The sequence below is a fragment of the Ostrinia nubilalis genome, chromosome 30 (assembly GCF_963855985.1).
Source record: "Ostrinia nubilalis chromosome 30, ilOstNubi1.1, whole genome shotgun sequence".
In the NCBI taxonomy this organism is placed as follows: Eukaryota; Metazoa; Arthropoda; class Insecta; order Lepidoptera; family Crambidae; genus Ostrinia; species Ostrinia nubilalis.
Genome location: NC_087117.1, coordinates 2,015,584 through 2,041,062, shown reverse-complemented (window position 1 = coordinate 2,041,062; position 25,479 = coordinate 2,015,584). Strand labels below are relative to the sequence as shown.

General features: G+C 41.8%; 3 protein-coding genes across 3 annotated transcripts in view; 1 reads left to right on the top strand and 2 right to left on the bottom strand.

Moving 5' to 3' along the window:
* LOC135085899 (poly [ADP-ribose] polymerase tankyrase) overlaps nt 1-20,001 on the bottom strand; it is a 77,671-nt gene extending 57,670 nt beyond the window's left edge. The window contains exons 1-7 of the mRNA XM_063980684.1: nt 19,705-20,001; nt 18,010-18,234; nt 13,549-13,644; nt 12,640-12,847; nt 8,434-8,578; nt 6,764-6,872; nt 6,301-6,401 (exon numbers count right to left, since the gene is read on the bottom strand). Of these exons, the coding sequence (XP_063836754.1) occupies nt 6,301-6,401; nt 6,764-6,872; nt 8,434-8,578; nt 12,640-12,847; nt 13,549-13,644; nt 18,010-18,234; nt 19,705-19,894 (1,074 nt within the window). The 5' untranslated portion in view covers nt 19,895-20,001. The remainder of the gene's footprint in view (nt 1-6,300; nt 6,402-6,763; nt 6,873-8,433; nt 8,579-12,639; nt 12,848-13,548; nt 13,645-18,009; nt 18,235-19,704) is intronic.
* Nucleotides 1-25,479, bottom strand: part of LOC135086140 (uncharacterized) — a 221,352-nt gene that overhangs the window by 83,473 nt on the left and 112,400 nt on the right. The gene's annotated exons all lie outside the window — the stretch shown is intronic.
* The window catches only part of LOC135085898 (serine/threonine-protein kinase 10), a 74,458-nt gene continuing 70,035 nt past the window's right edge, over nt 21,057-25,479 (top strand). Inside the window, exon 1 of the mRNA XM_063980683.1 lies at nt 21,057-21,246. The gene's annotated coding sequence lies outside the window, so the exon portion shown is untranslated. The remainder of the gene's footprint in view (nt 21,247-25,479) is intronic.

Here is a 25,479-nt window from a genome sequence, read left to right as displayed (position 1 = left end):
CTCGGCAACGTATACACTCACGACATCTTCTTCTAATTTCGACTGTTGTCGTATGCAGCCACATTTCTCTTTTTATTACTACAAAGGCGTTTTTTATTCGTTGTTGTAGTTCTTCTAATGTTTGAATCCGTTACGTACACCAGTTCTTTAGCTCGTCCCCAGACGTAAAAATCTAACGGAATTAGGTCTGGGGAACGTGCAGGCCACTGTATAGGGCCATCTCTTCTAATCTACGAGTAGAAAACGCCTTTGTAGTAATAAAAAGAGAAATGTGGCTGCATACGACAACAGTCGAAATCAGAAGAAGATGTCGTGAGTGTATACGTTGCCGAGGCGGTCATTTTGAACTAAATTTGTAATAATTAATAAACGATCAAAATAATTATTTTCGTCTTTAATTTCAAGAAATCCACATTGAAAAACAATAGGGAAAAGGTTTTTACATTGCATAAGATAAATAATTTTTACCTGTTAGGTGTTTAATAACGTGCTATTCACACAAAAAGGGGCTATAAACACAAATTTCGCAAATCAGTCCGAGTAGAGTCAATGCACTAATTTAAGGAATTTGTGAAGTTATTGTTATTATTTAAATAAGATTAGTATACCGTTTGAATGGGGATAGACTAGAGAAGTTTTGATAAAATCCGAAGATCGCTATCTCTTCTATTTATTTTTTTATAGCCATGTAAACTTAAATGTTCAGTCCATTTTTAACTTTTCGGAAAACTTCAAAGCTGAATTAAAAAAAAACTAGTTGATATTTGCCAGTAAATTTAGATTTGATGCAACCCTACATCAATGCACGTCAAAACAAAATATTTACTTTAAAGCTACGCCTAGTATTTTTTTTTTAAATCGAAATTAAATGATGCGATTTGGGTATTTTGGTGAAATTACTAAAAAAATTGATATAAAAGTAGCCGCCTGGCATGGAACGTGTTATGGGGGCTGAAAATATAGGAAATGACCCATTCTATCCGCCAAATCATTTTGGCACACGATGCGCCAAACACCCTGTATATCCCTTGCCCTTAAAAATAGGTGAGGATGCTTTATAACAGACTTGAAGCTCTCTAGAATGTACATGCTAGGGACGGTAAGAATTCGCAGTTTAATTAATAGAGGCCTACAAGAGTCAGAGGGTCCTCTGCGACAGATAGCTCTAATACATTTTTTCTGTGCAATGAATACTCTCTGGACATCTGTACCGTTTCCCCAAATTAAGAGTCCGTAGTTAATGGTAGATACCACATAGGCGTAGTAAGCTGATAGCGTAATGCTCAGTGTTGTCTTATATGTCAAGCGGCGAAGGACGTAAGCAAATCTATTTACCTTGTTACAGACTTTGTCAATATGATTTTTAAAGTTTAAGCTTTCGTTTAATTCTATACCTAGGAATGTCATGATATTTGATTTTGTAATACTAAGATCATCATGTCTTAGCTTAAGGTCAATTTCCTTGCGTCCTTTTACATTAAATTGCACATATTTGGTTTTACATAAATTAACTTTAAGATTATTCATGTCAAGATATTCTATTATATGTTTAATTGTATTATTGATGTCAGATTCATAGTTGTCAAGGTTATTAAGATTAGAGTCAATTATTATAGATATATCGTCAGCAAACATTATACAGTTATGGTTCGTAAATTTAGGCAAGTCATTTATGTATAAAAGGAAGAGAGTGGGTCCCAGTACACTACCTTGGGGTACTCCTATTCCATTTATTTTATAATTAGAGCGGTGTGTAGTCACAATATTGTTATTGTCTTCCCTATTTATTTCTACACATTGAGATCTATCCTCCAAGTATGATTCAAGCCAAGATAGTGCTTTCCCACGTATTCCATATTTTTCTAATTTGGCTAAGAGGATATTGTGGGCTACACAGTCAAAAGCCTTCGACATATCTAAAAAGAGTACAGTTGAGTGATGTTTTCGATCAAGAGCAGAAGCAATTTTATGAACAATTTTAGAACTAAGACAATCTCCGATTTTGACGCGTTGGGTCCTGGAACTAAGGTAGCTGCGAAACCATTCCAGCGCCAGCCCTCTGATGCCATATATCTCAAGCTTTCTTAAGAGTATTGGCACTGAAATGGTGTCAAAAGCCTTGGCAAGGTCCAGGAAAACGCCAACGCAGCATCGACCAGCATCGAGGTGACCAGAGACAGTTCCAGTAAGTATGTTGACAGCATTTTCAGTAGAGAGATTACGCCTAAAGCCAAACTGGTGTGGGGAAAGAACATTGAATGCGTCCAGATAATTCATAAGACGATAGTTAACGAGTCTTTCCAAAACCTTAGAGAAAACAGGTAATAGAGAGATAGGACGAAAGTTTTCAGGAGAGCTTTTGGATCCAGATTTATGTAATGGAATTACAGCTGCCTCCTTCCATGCCTCGGGGAACACGCCGGATGCCAAGCTGAGGTTAAATATGTGAGTTAGGGGCAGGACAATCTCAGGACGAATTACCCTAACCAGGGAAGGTTTGATGCCATCTAAGCCCGGAGCGCTGTTAGGTTTAAGCTGTGCTAGTAGGGAATCGACTTCAAATGCGTCTGTTGGCTGAAGGAAGAATGTTTGACCAGTGTTGTAGTTAATTTTAGTTCCGGAAGCCAGAGAGTCTTCAGTTGAGTTTAGTGACTGTAGTATTTCATTAGATAATTTATTGCCAACATTAGAGAAATACTCGTTACAGTGATTTACAGACTTTTGTGGAGTTGATTTCGAGGTCAAAAGATCCGCAGAGTGTTGTTCGGTGCGTGGGGTTTCTATAATCGATTTTATCGAGGTCCAAAGCTTTCTGGGATTGTTTTTATTAATTTCCAGGTCCCTACGTTCATAGTCGTGTTTAAGTTTATGTAATAAGTTTGTCAGAAAATTCCTGTACCTAATATAAATTAGTTTCTTGGTGGAGTCAGAGGGATTGTCACGTAAGTCCAAGTGGAGTTTGTTTCTGTGGGCCATGCATCTCATGAGGCCTGGGGTAATCCAGGGTTTCAGTGTAAATTTCGATCTGCTAACGCGTTTCGTGCGGGTGTGTTTATTTATTGTGGCTGAAAGTGTGGAATTGAAATCATGGATGGCAGAGTTCACATCAGTGTTGTTTAAGACTGACGTCCAGTTCACATTTTTAAGTTCCTTTGCAACAGCGCAGTAGTCAGTGATAGTTTTATGGCGGTCTTGTCGCTTTGAAGCGTGATTGACTTTAAAACCCAAGATTGCTGCAAGGTGGTCCGTAATGTCTAAGTTTGCTACTATTCCAATTGATTCATCGAGCTTAGCTCTAACAAAAATGTGATCCAAGCAAGAGGCTTGCCTAGTGGGCAATGTGATAGCAGGTAAAAACCCCAGCTCCGCCATGGTGCACAAATATTCGCATGCACCAGGGTCGGTAGGATCTGCAATATTAATGTTGATGTCACCTGCAATCGCCACCCGGGAAGAGGTTCTAAGTGAATTTATTGTATCATTCAAACTGTGCAGGAAGTGGCTTATGTTGGAAAAAGAGGGAGAACGGTAGATACCCAAAATGGTGGTGGAGTCCGAAAGAACGACCCTGAGACATTCTGCGTCTCTCAGATGGGGCTCATCAACAGTAGTGCTCAGAGTCTCCCTCACGTAGATCACCACCCCGCCAGCTCGGTTGATTATGTGTTTGGTGGAATGAGAGGTATAGCCTGGAATTTGGGGAATTATGGTTTCAGCAGATAGCCAGCACTCAGTTAAGATAATTATATCGAGATCCAGATGCAGCCGGCCCAATGCAACCAGCAGCATGTCGAAGTTTTTAGACACACTACGTATGTTATAGGTAAGGATTTTAAACTTATAGCTCTCATCAAGTAATTTCTTGCAGTCTTCGAATGTATCACACTTACTGCATTTTATGGCTACTACGTTGTCAATATCATTTACAGTATCAAGATCTACAAAATTAGCCATCAAGAAATAGTATGCGTGTCGATCTAATGAAGACGTGTAATTGAGGTAGCCATGTATTTAGCAAGAGCAGTGCATGAGTGTACGTAAAATAACTGTTTAGAGAGTTAATCGCTATTACAAAGCTATTTTTGATAGTTAGTGTTGTTGGTGTGGCGGATTTTAGAGACAATGATGAAGTGTATTTGTAAGATTGAGTGATCGATTTTGTTGAGAGTGTGATAGTGTTGAGTGGCAAGTGCAGAAGTGGGCATGTGTGAGCACGACTTTTATTTGGTGTGATGTGGTGTATTGTATAAAATGATACATAGATGGGACACAGAGGAAGCAATATTATTTTAAAAAGAATAAGCGTAGGTTTGTAGATGGTTTCACTCATCAGGAGGTTGTGAGACCTTGGCTTGAGATGGTCCAACCAGTCGGTCCAGCTCTTCGAGTGACTTAATGTGAATGGCAGGTTTTCTCTCGGCCTGGCGAACGTGGACATAGCCATTGTTAACCCAGCAATAGCGAAATCCATACTGTAGGGCGCGGGTTCTAGTCTCACGAAACAACAGGCGGTTCGCCTTTGTTAATCTTTCATTAACATATATTCTGGTGACCGGGCCTGATGATATGTCCTCGCTATTAAGATTACGGCGGCTCCTTGCAGCTTTAATAATCTCCTCGCGCTTTGAGCGTCTGTTCAGGCGCAGAACAATGGTTCGCGGCAGGTGATTCTTGTTCCCAGAGTTGTTCTGTCTAGTGCCAGTCCTGTGAACGAAATCAATGTCCGCGGCCGAGAGGTCCACTCCCAGCTTTGTAGCTGTAACAAGGGCTATGTGGTGTGGGTTTTCACCTTCCGATTCTGGTACACCCGCGATCTCTAACTCGTTTTTTAGGTAATTTTGTTCTTGCAGGTTCAGTGCGTACCGTGATTCCGCCAGAGAAGTCTTGAGAATGCTTATTTCATAGGCCTGGTCATTTATTTTCTTCTCCTGCGCCTCCAACCTTTCCATCAGTTTTGTCACACTGGCCAAGTGCTGCTTAACATCCAGAAAGTCCATTCTGAGCAAGTTGATATCCGAATGTTGTTCATCCATTTTTTGTCTAAGCCGACGAAACTCCAAACTCATGTTCTCCGAGGCATTCTCTTCTGTGGGAATTGTAGGATTCGCGTTTTCGGAGCGTTTGCCTTTAGTGGGCTTGCTGGAACCTCTCCTAGTGTTGACGTTTGGGTTAGGCGAGGAGTTTAGGTTCATGAATTTCGCCGGGCTTGCGACTGGGACGTCTGTGTTGTCGCCTCTCGGGATGGAGCACAAGCACGGGGGCCAAAGCCAAGCCTCTCTGTGCGTTTCAGTAAGCGTTCCAAAGGTGTCCGCGCTTATCTGCAAACACAGGATGTCATAGGGATGTCTGCATTTGGAACATGTCAGATAATCGTTGCCCGTAACAGCGTTACCGCAAGCATTACACGAAACCGGCATTTTGCTTTGATAATAATGCGTAAAATACTTAGGTGTAGTAGGTATTATAAATGTCGCTCGTTGCTTCGTCGCTTCTCGGTGTCGTAGCCTAGATCCGGCGTAGTAGCTCCGTAGCGCAAGAGGGGCGGAGCCTGTGGCACTTTTATGATGATAGCCGTAGCACGCTCGTAGACGGCTCGACTACGGAGCCTCGGTGTGGAGCAGCTGTTTTGTGTAGGTAGGTCGAGATTGATAAGTACAGCAACGATTTATATTAGATTATAAATCATTTAGATCACGATTAATTTACACTGTAATCACACCACGTTATTTGTACAGTTATATTTTCTGTTTGTTGCTAATTTAACACTGCGAACCGCACGTTTTCCACACCAAAAAGGTAAAAAACCCGAGACGCTTAGGTTACACGTGTTTACTCGGCCACTGCCGCGCATCATTATTAATTGAATGTCATGCAAATGTCAGAAAATGATTATGAATTATTGAAATAGCACAAACATATTACATTAGATTCAAACAATGTCAATGATACATAATGTCATATTTTAAGAAATTTTTAAATGTCAAGTACAAAATGTCAAAAAGATTTTTCGGTCAGGAATTCATTGACTGTGTAATACATCTTTTGTTTTAAAAATTCTAATAAATTATTTCTAAATTTAGTAAATGTCAATGTTTTAATATCTTCGGGTAATTTATTAAATATTTTTATTGCCATACAATGAACATTCCTTGAGTAGAGGGTCAATCTTTGCGGGGGAATTTTCAAATTTTCAGTTTTCCTGCCTCTGTACCTATCAAAGTCTTTGTTTTTATCGAAGAAATGAATGTATCTTTTAACAAAAATCGAAATTTCCAATATATACAGGCAGGGAATAGTTACCTGGTGTTGGTGTTGCCCGCTGACGGAAGACAGCTGTTTCTTCACCCGCGCCGGCTCCGCGAGACGACACGCTTCTAGCAAACAGTGACCACGGTACTCGACTGTGGGAGAAAGTTCACGAATGATTCTTCTAATACGAAGTAAAAAATACACATATTTATTATCGAAGCAAAGTTTGTTTCCAGACTGGCCGGTTGACCTACATCCAGCGCCTTCCATCAACCTTTATGAGGTCATCTCTTCACTTGGTGGGTGGACCACGCTTGTCAGTAAGTACATTTCGAAAGAAATGCTTATTATTATTATTTATTGTAACTCTCGCAGTGAAACTCATAAAACTCATTTATTTCTGCAAATAGGCTTTAAAAAAGAACTTTTACACGTCCCAGTATTAACCCTACCACTGCTTCAGGATAATAAATGGGCCAGTGAAGATTGCGACACGAAAAAATACTCCACTCACAGGCTAGTCTCTCCTGTAGTTCCCTTGTAGGCGCCACGTCGAGCGCCGACTTGCCGTGGCAATTCAGAAGAGTAGGATCCGCGCCTTCGCTCAATAGTAGGGAACAAACCTGGAATAAATTACAAATCTTTATTTCGTTTACAAATCTCCACGCGATATGGAAATCATTCATCAATTCCATTCAAAATTCAATCATTCATTCATACTCACGTCGATGAAAACAATTCAAACACACGAAATACCGCAGTGTCTCAAGTCGAAAGTATTTGACCAATGCGTGTTGCCAGTGATGATATACGGATCTGAGACGTGGTCGCTTACTATGGGCCTCATAAGAAGGCTCAAGGTCACCCAAAGGGCGATGGAGCGGGCTATGCTCGGAGTTTCCCTGCGTGATCGAATCAGAAATGAGGAGATCCGCAGGAGAACCAAAGTAACCGACATAGCTCGCAGAATTGCTAAAATCAAGTGGCAGTGGGCGGGGCACATAGCTCGTAGAGACGATGGCCGTTGGGGCAGGAAAGTTCTCGAGTGGCGACCACGGGCTGGAAGACGTAGCGTGGGCAGGCCTCCTACTAGGTGGACCGACGATCTGGTAAAGGTCGCGGGAAGAGTCTGGATGCGGGCAGCGCAGGACCGTTCATTGTGGAAAACCTTGGGGGAGGCCTTTGTCCAGCAGTGGACGTCATTTGGCTGAAACGAACGAACGAACGATGGAAATCATTGGGGGAGGCCTATGTTCAGCAGTGGCTGAAATGATGAGTAAAAAAGAATTGGAATACAAACATACCTCCAATCTAGCTTTGCTAGCGGCCTCATGAAGCGGCGTGAAGGCCCATAAGTCGGTAGCGTTGACGTCTGCGCCCACTCGGACTAATAACTCCGTCACTTCGTAGTGGCCGTATGAACATGCTTCCATAGCTGAACATAGGCCTCCCCCAATGATTTCCAGATTGGCCGATTGATAGCGGCCTGCAGCGCTTTCCTGCTACCTTGAAGCGGTCTTCAGTCCATTATGTGGGTGGACGTCCCACGCTGCGCTTACCGTGGGCTCCACTCCAGAACCTTGTTGCTCCATCGGCCGTCAGCTCTGCGTGCTATGTGCCCTGCCCATTGCCACTTCAGCTTTCTATCCGTAGGGCTATGTCAGCGACTTAAGTACGTTTACGGATCTCCGATTCGATCTCGTAAAGAAACACCGAGCATAGCCCTCTCCATAGCACTATCGCCAACAGTGTTAACTGCCCATTGAAAGTCATGTCATCTCGTTCTATAGCAAAGAATCGCCATTTGATTAGAGCGAGAGCAAAAACGGAAATGGATAGTTAACAGTGTGGGCGTGTGCACATTGTGCGATTTTGAGCTTATTTATAAGGCATATAGTGAGAGGCCACGTTACTGAGCCGTATATCATCACTGTTAGCATATACTGGTTGCAGACTTTCGTCTTTAGACACTGAGGTATTTTTTGGACGAAAAGATATTGTGTAGTTTGTCGAACGCTGACGTTTATTAAAGAACTAGCGGCCGTCCGCGACTTCGCGTGGACCCCAAGCAAAATTTGAGACTCCTAGCACTTGTAGTTTCTGAGATTTCGTGATGAGTGAGTGAGTCAGTCAATCAGTGACCTTTCGCTTTTATGTAGATTTCAATATAAACAATAAACATACCTCCAATCTAGCTTTGCTAGCGGCTTCATGTAGCGGCGTGAAGGCCCATAAGTCGGTAGCGTTGACGTCTGCTCCCGCTCGGACTAATAACTCCGTCACCTCGTAGTGGCCGTAGGAACACGCGTTGTGGAGAGGGACTAGGCCGCTGGAATTAAAAAAACTATTAATTTATCAGTTACGTCATGGGGTGTTTGGGATATGGGGTCAGATTTGACAACAGATTTTCTTGTCGACATACCCTAGACATCCAATTTCCATGAGCTGACGTCTGACAGACCTATCATGGTTTGACTACTGAATTACCAGGCTCGCATACCTTGTAGGAGCATCTTTAAAGACACTAGATCCCATTTCCACCACCAGAAGTCAATCAGAGTGACCTGGACCCGCCTTCTCCTCTCCTCAGCTTGCCTATTGAAGTACCAGGCGTCCATATCTTCTAAGGAGCATCTGTAAAGACACTAGGCATTCTATTTCCAGCAGCAACTCTCCCAGAGTGACCTGGAGCCCTCTCTTTCTTCCTGCATCACCCACAGAAGTACCAGGCGCCCATAGCATGCAAGAAGCGTCTCTAAAAGTCACTAGGGATCCCATTGACACCAACAGAGTGACCTGGGAACATCTTCTTCTACGTCACCAAAATCTAGCTAGAGTGAGGAATTTCTGACCTAAAGCTTGGCGAGATGGACTAAGAAGTACCAGGCGAGCATAGTTGCTAAGGAGTTGGTTGAAGAATACCGAAGAATCTTTAAAGACACTAAGCTACACTCTTTCCAGCAGCTGGCGACTTCCAGAAGACCTGATGAATCTTATAGTTTTGCCACTGAAGTACCAGTCGCCCATAGCTTACAAGGAGCACATTTAAAGACACTAGGGATGTTTCCAGCAGCTGGCGTCTGAAAGAAGAACTGATGGTTTGACTATTGAAGTACCAGGCACCTATAGATTGCGAGGAGCGTCCTAAAAGACGCAGCAGACGTCTCCTAGAGCACGGTAATACTATCTATACAGTATTCCAACTCGGCCATATTTTTGAAATAAATGTCAACAGTCGCGCGGTACGTCACAGTATGACAACATGCGATAGGGCTGCCCACCTACAGTACCCAGTTTAATTACATCTGCCTACTTAGAATTTCTATATATAGTTTTGTGATTGTATTTTTTTATTTAGTTAGACAAACAAAATACTTTGGGAATGGAATAGGCTAAAAATGTGTGTTGTTTTGTGATTAGTAGATTTAATTTAGTAAAAACTATTTAAATAATTTCGAAACTTTAATAATCATAATGATCTGTTACTTTAATTTCGGGCGGGCGAAGTCGTGGACAAAAGCTGGTTTGATACAATATAATTTTCATTTCAAATCAAACTGACTGAAAATGACAATTTGACTAGTTTTTGACCAATTTGACCGTAAATGACGGTCAGTCAAATTCAATCAGTTTTGTCATTTTTAACACTTGGCCACCGACGTCCATTCGGCACATTCGCGACACCCCCGACTTTTGCATACCGAGCGCATACCGAGATTTGAATTTCGAAAGAAAGTTCTCGTTTCGTCAGTTTATATGAAGTTACAATACTGTATGATATTATTACCGTGCCTAGAGTGACCTGGAAACATTATTTTTCTTCCTGCTTTGGCCACAAAAGTACCAGGCGCCCATACCTTATAAGGAGTAGCTAAAAGACACTAGAGGCCCTATTTCCAGCAGCAGACATCTCTTAGAGTGACCTAGAACCATCTTCTCCTCTCCTCAGCTTACCTGTCAAAGTACCAGGCGCCCATATCCTATAAGGAGCATCCCTCACCCCTTATCCTTGGCGTGCACGTCAGCACCGCGTGCCAGTAGCAAACGCACAGCACGCGCGCGATTGTAACCGGCCGCCAGGTGCAGAGGTGTGGATCGGCGCCCGTCGTGCGCGTGACGTCACTTGAGGGGCGAGGGGGAGGGGCTGACGAGGGCAGGCACTGGAGGCAGGCTGGGTCTAGACTGGAGTGTGGCAACGTCACCAAAATCTAGCTAGAGTGAGGAATTTCTGACCTAAAGCTTGGCGAGATGGACTAAGAAGTACCAGGCGAGCATAGTTACTAAGGAGTTGATTGAAGAATCCAGTGCGTGCCTTTAAAGACACTAAGCTACACTCTTTCCAGCAGCTGGCGACTTCCAGAAGACCTATCAAGCTGATGTTGAAGTACCAGGCACCCATATCCTGTAAGGAGGATCGTAAGACACTAGGGATACTCTTTCCAGCAGCTGACGTCTCCCAGAGTGACCTGGAGCCCTCTCTTTCTTACTGGAGCCCTCTCATCATCACCCACAGAAGTACCAGGCGCCCATAGGATACAAGGAGTATCCTAAAAGACACTGGGGATTCCATTTCCACCATCAGAGTGACCTGGAACCGCCTTCTCCTCTCCTCAGCTTCTCTATCGAAGTACCAGGCTAGCATACTCTGCAAGGAGCGCTCACCCCTTATCCTTGGCGTGCACGTCAGCACCGCGTGCCAGCAACAAACGCACAGCACGCGCTCGATTATAACCGGCTGCCAGGTGAAGCGGCGTGGAGCGGCGTCCGTCGTGTGCGTGCACGTTCACATTGAGCGGAGTTAGGAGGGACGGGGGAGGGCAGGCACTGGAGGCAGGCTGGGTCTAGACTGGAGTGTAGCAACGTCACCAAAATCTAGCTAGAGTGAGGAATTTCTGACCTAAAGCTTGGCGAGATGGACTAGAAGTACCAGGCGAGCATAGTTACTAAGGAGTTGGCTGAAAAATCCCGTGAGTGCCTTTAAAGACACTAGGGGTGCTATTTCCAGCAGCTGGCGACTTCCAGAAGACCTGATGAATCTTACGGTTTTACCATTGAAGTACCAGGCGCCCATAGAAACGAAGGAGCGTCTCTAAAGACACTAGGGTTACTCTTTCCAGCAGCTGGCGTCTGACAGAAGACCTATCAATATGCTGGTTTGACCACTGAAGTACCAGGAGCCCATAGCATACAAGGAGCATCTTTAAAGTCTCCTAGATTGACCTGGAACAGTCTTCTCTTCATCAATTCTTACACAGAAGTACCAGGCGCCCATACCTTCTAAGGAGTAGCTTGAAAGACACTAGGGATCCCATTTCCACCATCAGAGTGACCTGGAACCGTCTTCTCCTCTTCTTTCTTCTCTATCGAAGTACCAGGCGTCCATAACCTGCAAGGAGCGCTCACCCCTTATCCTTTGCGTGCACGTCGGCACCGCGGGCCAGTAACAGACGCACAGCACGCGCGCGATTGTAACCGGCCGCCAGGTGCAGAGGTGTGGATCGGCGTCCGTCGTGTGCGTGACGTCACTTGAGGGGCGAGGGGGAGGGGCTGACGAGGGCAGGCACTGGAGGCAGGCTGGGTCTAGACTGGAGTGTGGCAATGTCACCAAAATCTAGCTAGAGTGAGGAATTTCTGACCTAAAGCTTGGCGAGATGGACTAAGAAGTACCAGGCGAGCATAGTTACTAAGGAGTTGATTGAAGAATCCCGTGCGTGCCTTTGAAGACACTAGGGGTACTCTTTCCGGCTGCTGGCGACTGCAGAAGACCTGATGAATCTGATGAATTCACCATTGCAGTACTAGACGCCCATATCCTGTAAGGAGCATCCTAAAAGACACTAGGGATACTCTTTCCAGCAGCATAAGTCTCCCATAGTGACCTGGAACCGTCATCTCTTCGTTAGTTTTCTCACAGAAGTACCAGGCGCCCATACCTTTTATGGAGCATCTTTAAAGACACAAGAGATCCCAACCGTATTTCCAGCAGCTGGCGACTTCAGAAGACCTGATGAATCTAATGATTTTACCATTGAAGTACCAGGCGCCCATAGCATACAAGGAGCACATTTAAAGACACTGGGATGTTTCCAGCAGCTGGCGTCTGAAAGAAGAACTGATGGTTTGACTATTGAAGTACCAGGCACCTATAGATTGCGAGGAGCGTCCTAAAAGACGCAGCAGACGTCTCCTAGAGTGACCTGGAAACCCTATTTTTCTTCCTGCTTTGGCCACAAAAGTACCAGGCGCCCATACCTTATAAGGAGTAGCTAAAAGACACTAGGGAACCTGTTTCCAGCAGCAGACGTCTCCCAGAGGGACCTGGAGCCCTCTATTTCTTCCTGCATCCTCCCACAGAAGTACCAGGCGCCCATATCCTATAAGGAGCCTCACCCCTTATCCTTTGCGTGCACGTCAGCACCGCGGGCCAGTAGCAGACGCACAGCACGCGCGCGATTATAACCGGCCGCCAGGTGAAGCGGCGTGGATCGGCGTCCGTCATGTGCGTGCACGTTCACATTGAGCGGAGTCAGGAGCGATGCTAGGCGGTCGTCGGCGCCTGAGCGAGCCGCTTCTAGGACGTCGGCGGCGCAGTATTCGCCTGGTAGGAAAATCGAAATAGTTAATTTTGAGGTTTCTGATAATCAGGTGCATATGAAAGGCACTACCACTTTGACATACAACATTTTACCGAACAATCATCATCATCATCATCATTTAAACCATAGGACGTTCGCTGCTGAACATAGGTCTCCCCAATGATTTCCATAATGACCAGTTGGTGACGGCCTTTACTGAACAATGAAGACTTCAAATTGTAACAAAGGGAAGTGAAATTATAACATGGGAGCGTGTTCAGCCTCGTACAGAATGGACTACTGTATTTAAATTTCAATACCCAACAGTACTATTAGGCGCAGTTCAGACAGCTATAATCACTGAGCAATTCTAGTGTATTTTACATCAAACTGTAGCCACACGGCTACCGTGTATCGCGCCGCGCACGTTTGAACCAGGCATTATAGACTAAGAGATAGTGAACGCCAGACTTACATCATTTTCTGAAAGTTTGTCAGCATATGCTCCCAACATAGGTAAGAATGTTGGTGCATCATGAAGTTTGGGTTATCGTGGTTAGCAGCTACCCTAAAAACATTGTCTAGCAAGGAGTTGGTTCTGTCAAAACTATCTGGCTATCTTTTACAAAATGACGTAGGTCCGACGTTCATGGCTTACGATAAACTCACGCTGGGTGTCTGTATCGAAAAAGAGTATGAGCAGCGCAGTGTGGCGCGGACATACCTGTGAGAACAGGTCTGGTGGCCGAGTCTGCAAGGTCTAAGGGAGTCTTCCCTTCTGTGTTCCTGATGTTTGGATCGGCGCCATGCTGCAGCAGTGCTGGAATAAAGAAATGGATCTTTTAATTGCTTGAATTCACACTCAAAAGCATTAAGAATAACCATAATTTGATAAGTTGTAAATAATAACTTTCATTCAATAAAATCATTTTGGTTCTTTTATGGATCTCTTAATTTCTGATTCGATCATGTGGAATCTATTTTATCTATTTAGATATCATTTAAATCGTCGATCCAAGTAATACGAGGCGCCCATAAGTTATAAGGAGTAGCTGAGATTACCTTATATCTTACTTCCAGCAGATTAGTATACTATTTCCAGCACAAGACCACTGCTAGAGTGACCTAGAACATTCTTCATCTTGGTGGTTTGACGATTGAAGTACCAGGCGCCCATACCTTGTAAGGAGTAGCTTAGATGACCCTAGGATCCTGTTTCGACCAGCTAGCAACCGGTAGACCTGATCATCTCACACATTGCCTATAGAAGTACCAGGCGCCCATAGCTCCCACGGAGCTAGCACTCAAGTTCCTTACCTATACAAACGTCCACTTTTCCTTTAGCAGCGGCCTCGTGCAGCGTACAGTAGACCTGATAATGTCACCGATCGCCCATTGAAGTACCAGGCGCCCATAATCCTACAGAGCTACCACTGATCCGTGGTATGTGCACAGTTCCTTACCTATACAAACGTCCACTTTTCCTTTAGCAGCGGCCTCATGCAGCGTACAGTAGACTTAATGTCACCGATCGCCCATCGAAGTACCAGGCGTCCATAACTGCCACGGAGCTAGCACTCAAGTTCCTTACCTATACAGACGTCGACCTTTCCCTTAGCAGCGGCCTCATGCAGCGGCGTGTACCCCCAGTTGTCTCTCGCCGCCGGCGCCGCTCCGGCTGACAACAAGGCACGGACGACGTCGGCGTGGCCGAAGCTGCAAGCGTTGTGTAACGGTTGCAAACCTCTAGCTTGGATTACATACCTTATGTCCAAGAGCGAGGGATCTTGCCTAAAAAGATCTTATTTTCCCCCTCCTGGATTCGACTAGGCCAGAAGACGCGTACTCCCATGGTACTTATCAACGGCTGAAGTACCAGGAGAACATATCCTGATAGGAGCTCCTTAGAGACACTATAGATAGATAGTACTTCCAGCAGTAAGTCACTGCTAGAATAACCTAGAACATTCTTCATCTTGGTGGTTTGACGATTGAAGTACCAGGCGCCCATACCTTGTAAGGAGTAGCTTAGATGGCCCTAGGATCCTGTTTCCACCTGCTAGCGACCGATAGTAGACCTGTGGGTCTAGACAAAGTGCAAATTATAATCGCAAACCAGTCGAAAAGTGGTCGAAAAGCCCCTTTTTTGTATGGAGTTTTGACGGATTCGATTTTCGATTCGATCAAAAAGTGCGTTTTGTCTAGGGGGGCTGATCATCTCACAGATCGCCTATAGAAGTACCAGGCGTCCATACCTTGTAAGGAGTAGCTGAGATGACCCTAGGATCCGGTTTCCACCAGCTAGCGACCGATAGTAGACCTGATCATCTCACAGATCGCCTATAGAAGTACCAGGTGCCCATACCTTTTAAGGAGGAGTAGCTAAGAAGACCCTAGGATCACGGTAATACTATCTATACAGTATTCCAACTCGGCCATATTTTTGAAATAAATGTCAACAGCCGAGCGATACGTCACCCTATGACAACATGCGATAGGGCTGCCCACCTGCAGACCCTATTTTCACTACATCTGCCTACTTAGAATTTCTATCTAGTTTTGTGAGTGTATTTTGTGATTGTAATTTTTTATTTTATTTTGACAAACAAAATACTTTGTGAATGAAATAGGATAAAAATGCATGTTGTCTTGTCATTAGTAGATTTAACTAAAAAAAAATATTTGTGTTAAGATTTAGTAACAAATCTTATAAATTTGCGACCATAAAATGTATGCTTCTCGACCGAGGCGTACAAAATGCTTGATTTATTATACAGAGTGTTGGGTAAATGGGTTTATAAGCAGACACTAGCCCATGTTAAGGTGTGCATATAAATGGTATGGTGAAGTCAGAAATTTTATATCAGCATTTTAATAATTTTAATTTTCATACAAATCTGATATTATAAATTTTATTTTGTATGAAAATTAAAAAAAAATGATTCATTGACTACACCATACCATTTACATACAATGTTAATATGGGGTAGTGTCGGCTTATAAGCCCATTTACCTAACACCCTGTATAAATAGGTACTTGTAATTATTTTTTATAAAAACAACACTTACTGTTTACAAAACAACACATCGTCAGTTTATCACTGTGGCACATTCGCGACACCCCCGACTTTTGCATGTCGAGCGCATACCGAGATTTGAATTTCGAAGGAAAGCTCGCGTTTCGTCCGTTTATATGAAGTTACAATACTGTATGATAGTATTACCGTGCTAGGATCCTATTTCCACCAGCTAGCGGCCGATAGTAGACCTGATCATCTCACACATTGCCTATAGAAGTACCAGGCGTCCATACCTTGTAAGGAGTAGCTGAGATGACCCTAGGATCCTGTTTCTACCAGTTAGCGACCTATAGTAGACCTGACCAATCTCATTGATCGCCTATTGAAGTACCAGGCGCCCATAACTCCCGTGGAACTATCACTTACCAATACAGACGTCGACCTTTCCCTTAGCAGCGGCCTCATGCAGTGGCGTGTACCCCCAGTAGTTGTCTCTCGCCGCCGGCGCCGCTCCGGCTGACAGCAAGGCACGGACGACGTCGGCGTGGCCGAAGCTGCAAGCGTTGTGTAATGGCTACAGACCTCTAGCTTGGATTACATACCTTATCTTTCGTTCTGATGTGTCTAAGAGCAGGGGATCCTGCCTAAAAAGATCTGATTTGCATACTCCTGTATTAGGCTGCCCCTCCTAGGCCAGAAGCTGGGTACTCCCTTGGTGGTTATCAATGGCTGAAGTACCAAGAGAACATACCCTGATAGGAGCACCTCAGAGACTAGTTCCAGAAGTAAGCCATGGCTAGAGTGACCTAGAACATTCTTTATCTAGGTGGTTTGACCATTGAAGTACCAGGCGCCCATACCTTGTAAGGAGTGGTGACTGTAGCCACTAATAGTCGACCTAACCATCTCACACATCGCCTATTGAAGTACCAGGCGCCCATAACTCCCACGGAGCTAGCACTGACACTTACCTATACAGACGTCGACCTTTCCCTTAGCAGCGGCCTCATGCAGCGTACAGTAGACCTGATAATATCACCGACCACCCATTGAAGTACCAGGCGTCCATAACTTCTACAGAGCTACCACTGATCCGTGGTATGTTCATCTTGGTGGTTAGACGATTGAAGTACCAGGCGCCCATACCACAGAATACATAATAGTAGCAACAGAAATTGCACTCCTTTGTGTAGGATTAGATGCCGACATTTTAACGGTAATAATAATAATGCAAAATATCCAACGCACATGGTGCATTCGAAATCGCACCTTACTACTACGCTCACAAGAGCGCAATTTTTTTGTGTTCAGAATTGTTTTACCTCACAGCTCAAGCGTCAGGGTTGTATAAGCAAAGTAAAATAAATAAAAACTTAATTTTAAGAAGCAATTATTGTATTTACGATTGGTAAACTTTAATCTAGTGGTGTTTGTATAATCGTACCATCTCTAAAGTACCTATTAATAAACTTCAGTGTTGCGATAATTCGAAATTGGACAAACAGTTTTAAAAGGTGTAGTGTCGGAAAATAGACACGGTGAAGTAAAGTTAATGTTTTTATTCGCTAAAATAATTTTTTGCTACAGTTTTTTGTCATAAGTATTTCAAAATTATTTAAAAAGTGTAGTTTTTTTAATTATTTAAATCACTACAGTTAATTATTATTCCTAAATATTAAGATTTTCCATTAAAGAAGAATAACAGTGCTCTTGGAACAATAAACCTTGATTGCGACGATGATAGACCGAGCGTGTATAGAAATACGCGTGTGCTCACAGGCGCGTGGCGGCCCTGACTGATTTGCAACTTGAAGTTGTCGCGCGCTGTAGGTAATTATCTCGGCCGGCATAGGCGAGTGACGGAGGCCTGCCCATACCTTGTAAGAAGTAGCCGAGATGACGATAGATCCTACTCCCAGCAGCTTAGTATACTATGTCGAACAGAAGGCTCTGCTAGTGTGACCTAGAAAATACTACATCATGATAGTATGACCATTGAAGTACCAGGCGCCCCCTTACATGGGCGTAACTTAGATGACCCTAGGATCCTGTTTCCACCTGCTAGCGACCGATAGTAGACCTGATCATCTCACAGATTGCCTATAGAAGTACCAGGCGCCCATAACTCCCACGAAGCTCTATCCTTGGCGTGCATAGTTCCTTACCTATACAGACGTCGACCTTTCCCTTAGCAGCGGCCTCATGCAGCGGCGTGTACCCCCAGTTGTCCCTCGCCGCCGGCGCCGCTCCGGCTGACAGCAAGGCACGGACGACGTCGGCGTGGCCGAAGCTGCAAGCGTTGTGTAACGGCTGTAAGCCGCCGTCGTCTCTCGCTTGGAGTGCTGCGCCTGCTGCTATGAGGATCTCTACGACTTCTCTGCGACCATATCCTGGAAAAATTGTTTTGAAAGCCATTAGTGTGAAGTAATTGATGTGATCATTTCACAAGCATCTCTTCAAGGCAAGAGTGTATAGGCCTAGACTGCATCTACTCTCAAAACATCACAAACATCTATTGATGCATACAGGGTGTCCCAAAATTAGCACATCACACTGACACCAGAGGCAAATGAGTCTATTAAGTCCATTGTTTAAAACAGTGTTTTTCAACATTTTTCATGACACGACCGCATGAAAAATTTTTTCACAACCCCCCGACCGCTCGGTTTTTTTTTTCATAAAACATTTACGCATTTTCATAATTAGATTTCTGATTTAAATAATCTTTAATACTCTACTGATTTTTCTACTGAGGTAGTTTTTACGACCTCTCGTGACCTTCCTATAGAGGCTTCGCGACCCACAGGTTGAAAAACACTGGTTTAAAATAACTAATACAATCATATTTCAAAACTCCTCAAACTTTTCTATGACATTAATAACTAAAATTGGTTGTATCTGTATACTTTTCTATGGACATTTAGGTTTTTTTGTTATGTCTTAGACCCAGCTGCCTAGTGTCAGTGTAAGACACTAATTTTGGGACACCCTGTATGTCACCGTTAAATTGTGGACACTTAGTTTATTAAGTCATGCATTTTATTAACACTGATGGAGTGAATTGTATAGTAATAATTTAGAGCTAGTAGGGTCACGGATCCATAAACTAGTGCCTGACAGACAGCAAAACTAATGCCTGTTTTCACCATCAATCCCTATTTTTTAAGTGATCCCTATAGTAACTCATAATAGGAATTTTGTTTTCAAAGAGGGTCACTTAAAAATTAGGGATTGATGGTGAAAACGGCCATAAATCTAACAATAACAATGTTTACAGACACCTGAGATTTATTTATTAGGCTATCAACATGATACAGTATTAAACGCAACAATAAAAATTAAGCCAAAGGCCTCTCTCTAGCGAACTGCTCCCACACAAACAATAACCACAGCATGCATATTATTATAATGTAAGCAAACCGCGAATTTTACATTATACAATAATTACAACTTTAAAGATTACATACTGAGGCAAAAAAGAACTCTTGTTTTGCCCTTTTGTAGTTAATTATTTATAACTGTTATTAATCTAATTGATAGGATTTATGTATTAATACTGAGAAATGATAAAACAAAGCCCATCCATACTTATCTATACTCATCATTAACAACAAAATAAACTGTCTATGTAATGAGCAAGTATTAAACAAAAACCAATTAAAATTCAACAATCAAGTACACAATTATTACAAAGCCACTTCACCGCGAACAAAAACAGATAAAGCACGAACTAACAAACCTACACCGTAGCCAATTATGCAATAGCCAAAATTTATAACTTCCTGGCTCAAAACACACCTTTCACTTGCAAATTTTTATTATTATTCTAATGAGTTGAGGGTCGAAACTTAGGCACGCACCTGCAGCGAAGTGTAGAGGAGTAGATTTCCTGCCAGCAGTGTCTCTAGCATTCACGGTTTGAGGAGTTACGAGCTTCTTCACACGAGGTGCGTCCCCAGTTTTGCAAGCTTCGAACAACTCTCGGAGAGGATCCGACGGCGCAGGCAGCGCGTCCAGAGCTGAACCGAGTATCGAACGGCGGCTCGACATCTTTGAATCGCGTTTCACATTTAATTGGATTGTTTATTGTGACCTAAAATGCCATTTTCGATAAATTATTGTATGAAAACACACGTATATGCACAGCTGCTTTCGGATTTTTGACAGATACGGTGTTGCCGCCTCAGAATTATTTCTCCCTAATATTATTACCCCGTGGCGCGGTGTGGGGGGCCCGTTTTTTATTATTCTTTTTTATTTTGTTTCACAATCAAAGAAAAGTACTTAAATGTTATAAAGGTATAAAATAAATCATGTGAAAAAAAATGTTTAGAACCCTTACGTTTGAGAATTAAATAAATTAGCAAACTAACAATAACCAAATTCACACTCGACACATTTTAATGACAAGCAATAAACGAAGTTTGGTTATAATTTTTTTTTTTAAACCAAACCCCTACATTTAAATTCAGGGACAAAGTACGTGGCAAACCTTTTATTTAGCAACCGTTTTCAATTACCTATTACCTAAACTGGGCCCTAAGCTACAGAGGAGCCCGGTTAAGACCATCAAAATTCCACGCACACCGAATGCGTGCCATATTACTAAAAAATAATAATAATATCAACTGTTTAAAAGTCTTAATATGTAATAAATGTGACATGCAATAAACAATTTTCAATTTGAATCTTGAACCTCAACTGATCAATACAGTCTTTTTTTACACCCTTACCTAACCCCCAGCGCTGTTGAAATCTCAAAATCTTATTTTATTTGTATAATGTTATTAGACGTGATTGTTTTACACTTTTTTCTTCAATGACAAAATTTCCAATCAGTGCCTTTATTGGATAATATGGGAAAAGTGTAATATGGGAAAGTTACCCAAAACAAAATTTATTTTTTTCTGTGGCAATACAGTTATCATAGACAAACTATTGTTTTTTTCAGCGTTGTTGAAGTTTATATGTCTAAGGAATAAAAAAATATTCAACATAAAGCCTTGAAAATAGAATGTGCCTACAGTAATTGTGCTTATCAGTCAAATTGCTGTAGGAATTTTTTCTTGCAAAGAATATTCATGGAATATTTTTCTATTTTTTTCTTTCATTCTCATTTCGAATAAAAAAAAATAATTAATCCAACATATTATAAGCTGCATGAAACGAAACGTCGCACGTCTATGTTGTCTATACCCGTTAGTTGACGAAATCAAAATGGCGTCTTTCACGGGTTAGCGCATATCCGCCGCATACTGTGCCGTTTTCAATAATCGCGTGTGTGACAATATATTTGTGTTACTGACAATTTGTGGACAATTTATACAGTGTTATAGTGATAATTCACCATAGACGGACTGGCCAGATTAGTGTTTTGATTTTGAATACAAGATTTTGCAAAGGTATGTCTCCTTTCACCTATCGAATATTTTAGTAATATTAACGAGATATCTTACAGGTTTGCGTTAATTGCATTACGGATTTAAAGATTAGTGTTATGTGTGTCTGTTGTCTATTTGTTTAGCGCCGGAAGCTCCATTCTGTAGATCAGTAGGTGAGTTGAGAGAACAAGTTTTTTGTAAGGCATTTCGAGGCCGGGTGTCGTGTCTAGCTAGCCCATTGCCCAGTGTACACTTGTGGGATGTCGCGCGTCACTGTCCGGACAAACATTGGCTTTAACTCGTAATTTAATTAGTAGTTTCTCGCAATGCCTTCCAAGTGAAATGGTACAGTGTGCTAGAGAGTTTCGCCTTTGGATTGCAGTGTGCTTAGAATGACAATTTGTTGACGAGTTTTGCCTTCAGTGGTTGATCGAGCACGTATTTTTATAAGGTACAGTGCTCTTCACGTTTTTCCTTCCAATGTTTACCTGAAAGTGATGACTTACTGTAATAATTTTGGTAATTTATTCATTTGTTTACCTAATGATGAACAAAGATACTCCAGGATTACTCAATGGATGAATTTTATGATGTTTGTTCTGTTTATGAAACATGTAAATATTTCATACATGTAGGTAAATATTTCATTCAATATGAGTCATTTTGTATGGAATTTTAGTCATATTTCCTCAACTATACATGGGTACATTGGCTTGCCAGTGTAATGTTTAAACATATTTTACTAAAAATCAGTAATCATCAATGAAGAAACACATAGAACCGTCATAATATTAGATACCATTTATTATTATTAATATTTACATTCATTAACCTGTGGAAAAAAATGCACCCATATCACGAAACCTTTAATTTAAATTGACCGTAATATTGTACGAATGCAATAAAGAATTTGAGTGTATTTCCATTGCTCTTGTCGACCTGTATTAACCTATTACTGATCAATATTACACAATTTCTTATTTATTATTGCTAAACGTTAAAATTTTGCAAAACGTGTTTAATATTAATTGGAAAACATATTATATTGAGACATTGGCTGTCTATGCTGTTATTGACCAATACATTTTGCTGGTATAGTAATAAAGCCAGCGTTTATTTCGAAAATCATTATAATACAGTTAATATTACTTTTAGTTAACATTATTAATCATCAGTTTTGTGGTTTGTTGCCATTATCACAGAATAATTCTCAACACCAGCTGGTATGTAATCCCAAAGTGATGGTAGGGCAGGCATTAAGAGCAAAATATTTGACGATTTGTAAGTAATGACATATGACAATGCAGCTCTTTTTGTCCAGTATTTACTGTCTCCTGTACTCCTTACCAATTTTTCAATATTGTAGAGTTATGACCCTGTCAATAAATAAAAACTTAATATATTCAATTTATAACACACTAACATTCTAACGCTTCGAAAAAACCGGTTCCAAACATCGAGTGATAACTGAATTTGTACACACGAATAAAATTTGCTTTGACTCATTAACATCCTGATTACGTTACCAAATATTTCAAGGTTGTATAGAAATGTAAGTTATTCGGACGAATAAGTGGGTCAAGTATATCTTTTTGCTATACATTTTTGAGTCGATTTATTAATTATGCGGAATATTAATTGTAACATCACCTCGAGTGTTACTTTACTGTGGCATCCTCTGATAGTTTTATGTTTCCAGTGTAAATAAATACAGTTAATGCCAAAAGTTAAATAAAAAATTTGTCCAACCATGGGGCAATGGTTAAAGTAGTCTTTGTGTCAAGATCGTGGGTTCGAGTCTTACCTGACGCAGTTTTATCAAGTGAAAACAAAACCCATAAATTTTAACATAAATCACATCATCATCATCATTTCAGCCATAGGACGTCCACTACACATAGGCCTCCCCGATTGCTTATCATGTTGCCCGGTTGGTAGCGGCCTGCGTCCCGCCTTCCTGCTACCCAGTGGCGGATTTACAGTTTTGCCGCCTGTAGGCTAGGGTGGGGTTAGATCTTTATTTAACTTTTATCTTCTGAAATCGAGTAAGCGTCATCTGAAATCTGCCGCCCCTAGGCCGCAGCCTATACGGCCTATTGACAGATCCAGGACTGCTGCTACCTTTATGATGTCGTCGGTCCACCTTGTGGGTGGACTTCCCTCAGCTAAAGAGAAAGTCAATATTGACTCAGGGCGCCATCAGTGCACGATCAGTGAAGCGTAGAACGTTAAATAAAGTTTTTGGATTCACTGAATGCATTCGTTAAATAATGTAACAGGTGACAATGACTGACGAGCTGTGGACTAATTCAATAATTAGTTCTAATTGCTGTTAATTTGGCCAGCTCAACTGGTGCGGTAGCATTCCTGTTTGGTAACGAGTACGGTAATATGAAGTTTAAAATAAATACACTCGACGTCAAATAAATCGCACCTCCCGCGACAAGCATTTTCAAACGTATGCATCCCCACTTCCCACCAATATTGGTACCATTTAAAAGCCTAGTTCTAACCTTCATTCCATTAAAGGAAAGGTTTTTACCCCAAAAATGTGTCTTTAGAACTGTAGTTACGCTAGAGCCAACTTTTATGGCTATAAAACTGTTAAGTTGGGTTTAATTGCTATCCATCTGTTAAAGAGGACACGTGAAATCATTATTTGGTTTTATAACCATAAAAATTGGTCTAATTGATCCCATAGATGGGCCCAAAGTGACATATATGCTAATAATTTATTAAGAAATTAAATGTGTTTTTCTTTAAGGATATTTATTGGGCTTTCAAATAACACCAATATTGTTGAGGCACCATGATTGTGTCAGAAGAAAATCGTTAAAGTTCGCGTCGCGGAAGGTGCGGTTTATTTGATGTTGAGTATAGATAGATGGTTTATTGAATACTAGCTTTCCGCCAGCGACTTCGCCCGCGTGGAATTTTGTCGGTCACAGAAAAACTTTATCGCGCGAGTCCCTGTTTCAAAAACCGGGATAAAAACTATCCTATGTCTTTTCCCGGGACTTAAACTATCTCTATGCCAAATTTCATCAAAATCGCTTCAGTGGTTTAGGCGTGAAAGCGAGACAGACAGACAGAGTTTCGCATTTATAATATTAAGTTAAGTTTTCCTGTGACAGACAAAATTCCACGCGGGCGAAGCCGCGGGCAAAAGCAAGTACTTATTATTATTCTGTGGCAAAACCTAGTACTCTACTAAATCTTTATTATTTAGTGTGAACTGAAAACTGACATACATGTCGTTTTAGATAATCATTTATCTTTGATATCAGATAACTTGTCTGCACTCAAAAAACGTGTTTATCTCTTACATTCCCACAAAAACATTGTGTGAGATAACTTTTATTATTCTGTAGTTTTTAATAAGCTCTTAGGTATTATACAGTCAGCGACAAATAGTTCGTGACGCACAAAGTAGCCAAAAATTCGCAAACGTCTTTGTTGCAATTGGAATAAGGTTGTGTTATCAAGTTTTTTGCCACTTTATTTGACGCTGACCTTACTGTACTAGCTTTTTAACCAACATAATTAATAAAGTTCTCAATCTGTGTACCTTTTTTGTGTATTTCCTGATTACTCAAAAGAAGCCTAGATCGATATGAAAAATCCTTATATTGTTTGAAAGGGTAACTTCCATGTGGTCCCAAAATTACATAAATAATTCCGTAGTTTTTTCATAACTCTGAATATAGGCGGTCGCAACAATATTGATTCATGAACTTGAGTTATGTTTAAATCGGATAATCATCATCATTTCAGCCACAGGACGTCCACTGCTGAACATAGGCCTCCCCAATGATTTCCATAATGACCGGTTGGTAGCTGCATCCATTCATCACTTATTTTACTTATTTATGACGAGCGAAATACCTACGTCTCATGGCGCAAGTACACTATGCGCAAAATTTACCGAGACGAAACACCGAAGTATGGGCGATACACGCGTGAGGGAAGGAGAAAATAAACGAGATGCTGTTCATACTATTACGTCTCGGATAGTGTACTTGCGCCATCGCAATCATATGCCATAGTGGCTCAAAACGTTTCATTCAACACTAATCAGTCAATAATGGTAAAAACTTATATTACTCACGTGTATGAGCAAGCTGGCATTTAATTAAGTTTAATTTTAATGGCATTTAATTGTCGGCCGTTTGGTGTAGTGGTTCGGAAACGGACTACTATGCCGAGAGGTCCCGGGTTCGATTCCCGGCCGGGCAGAAATTGAAATAATTATGA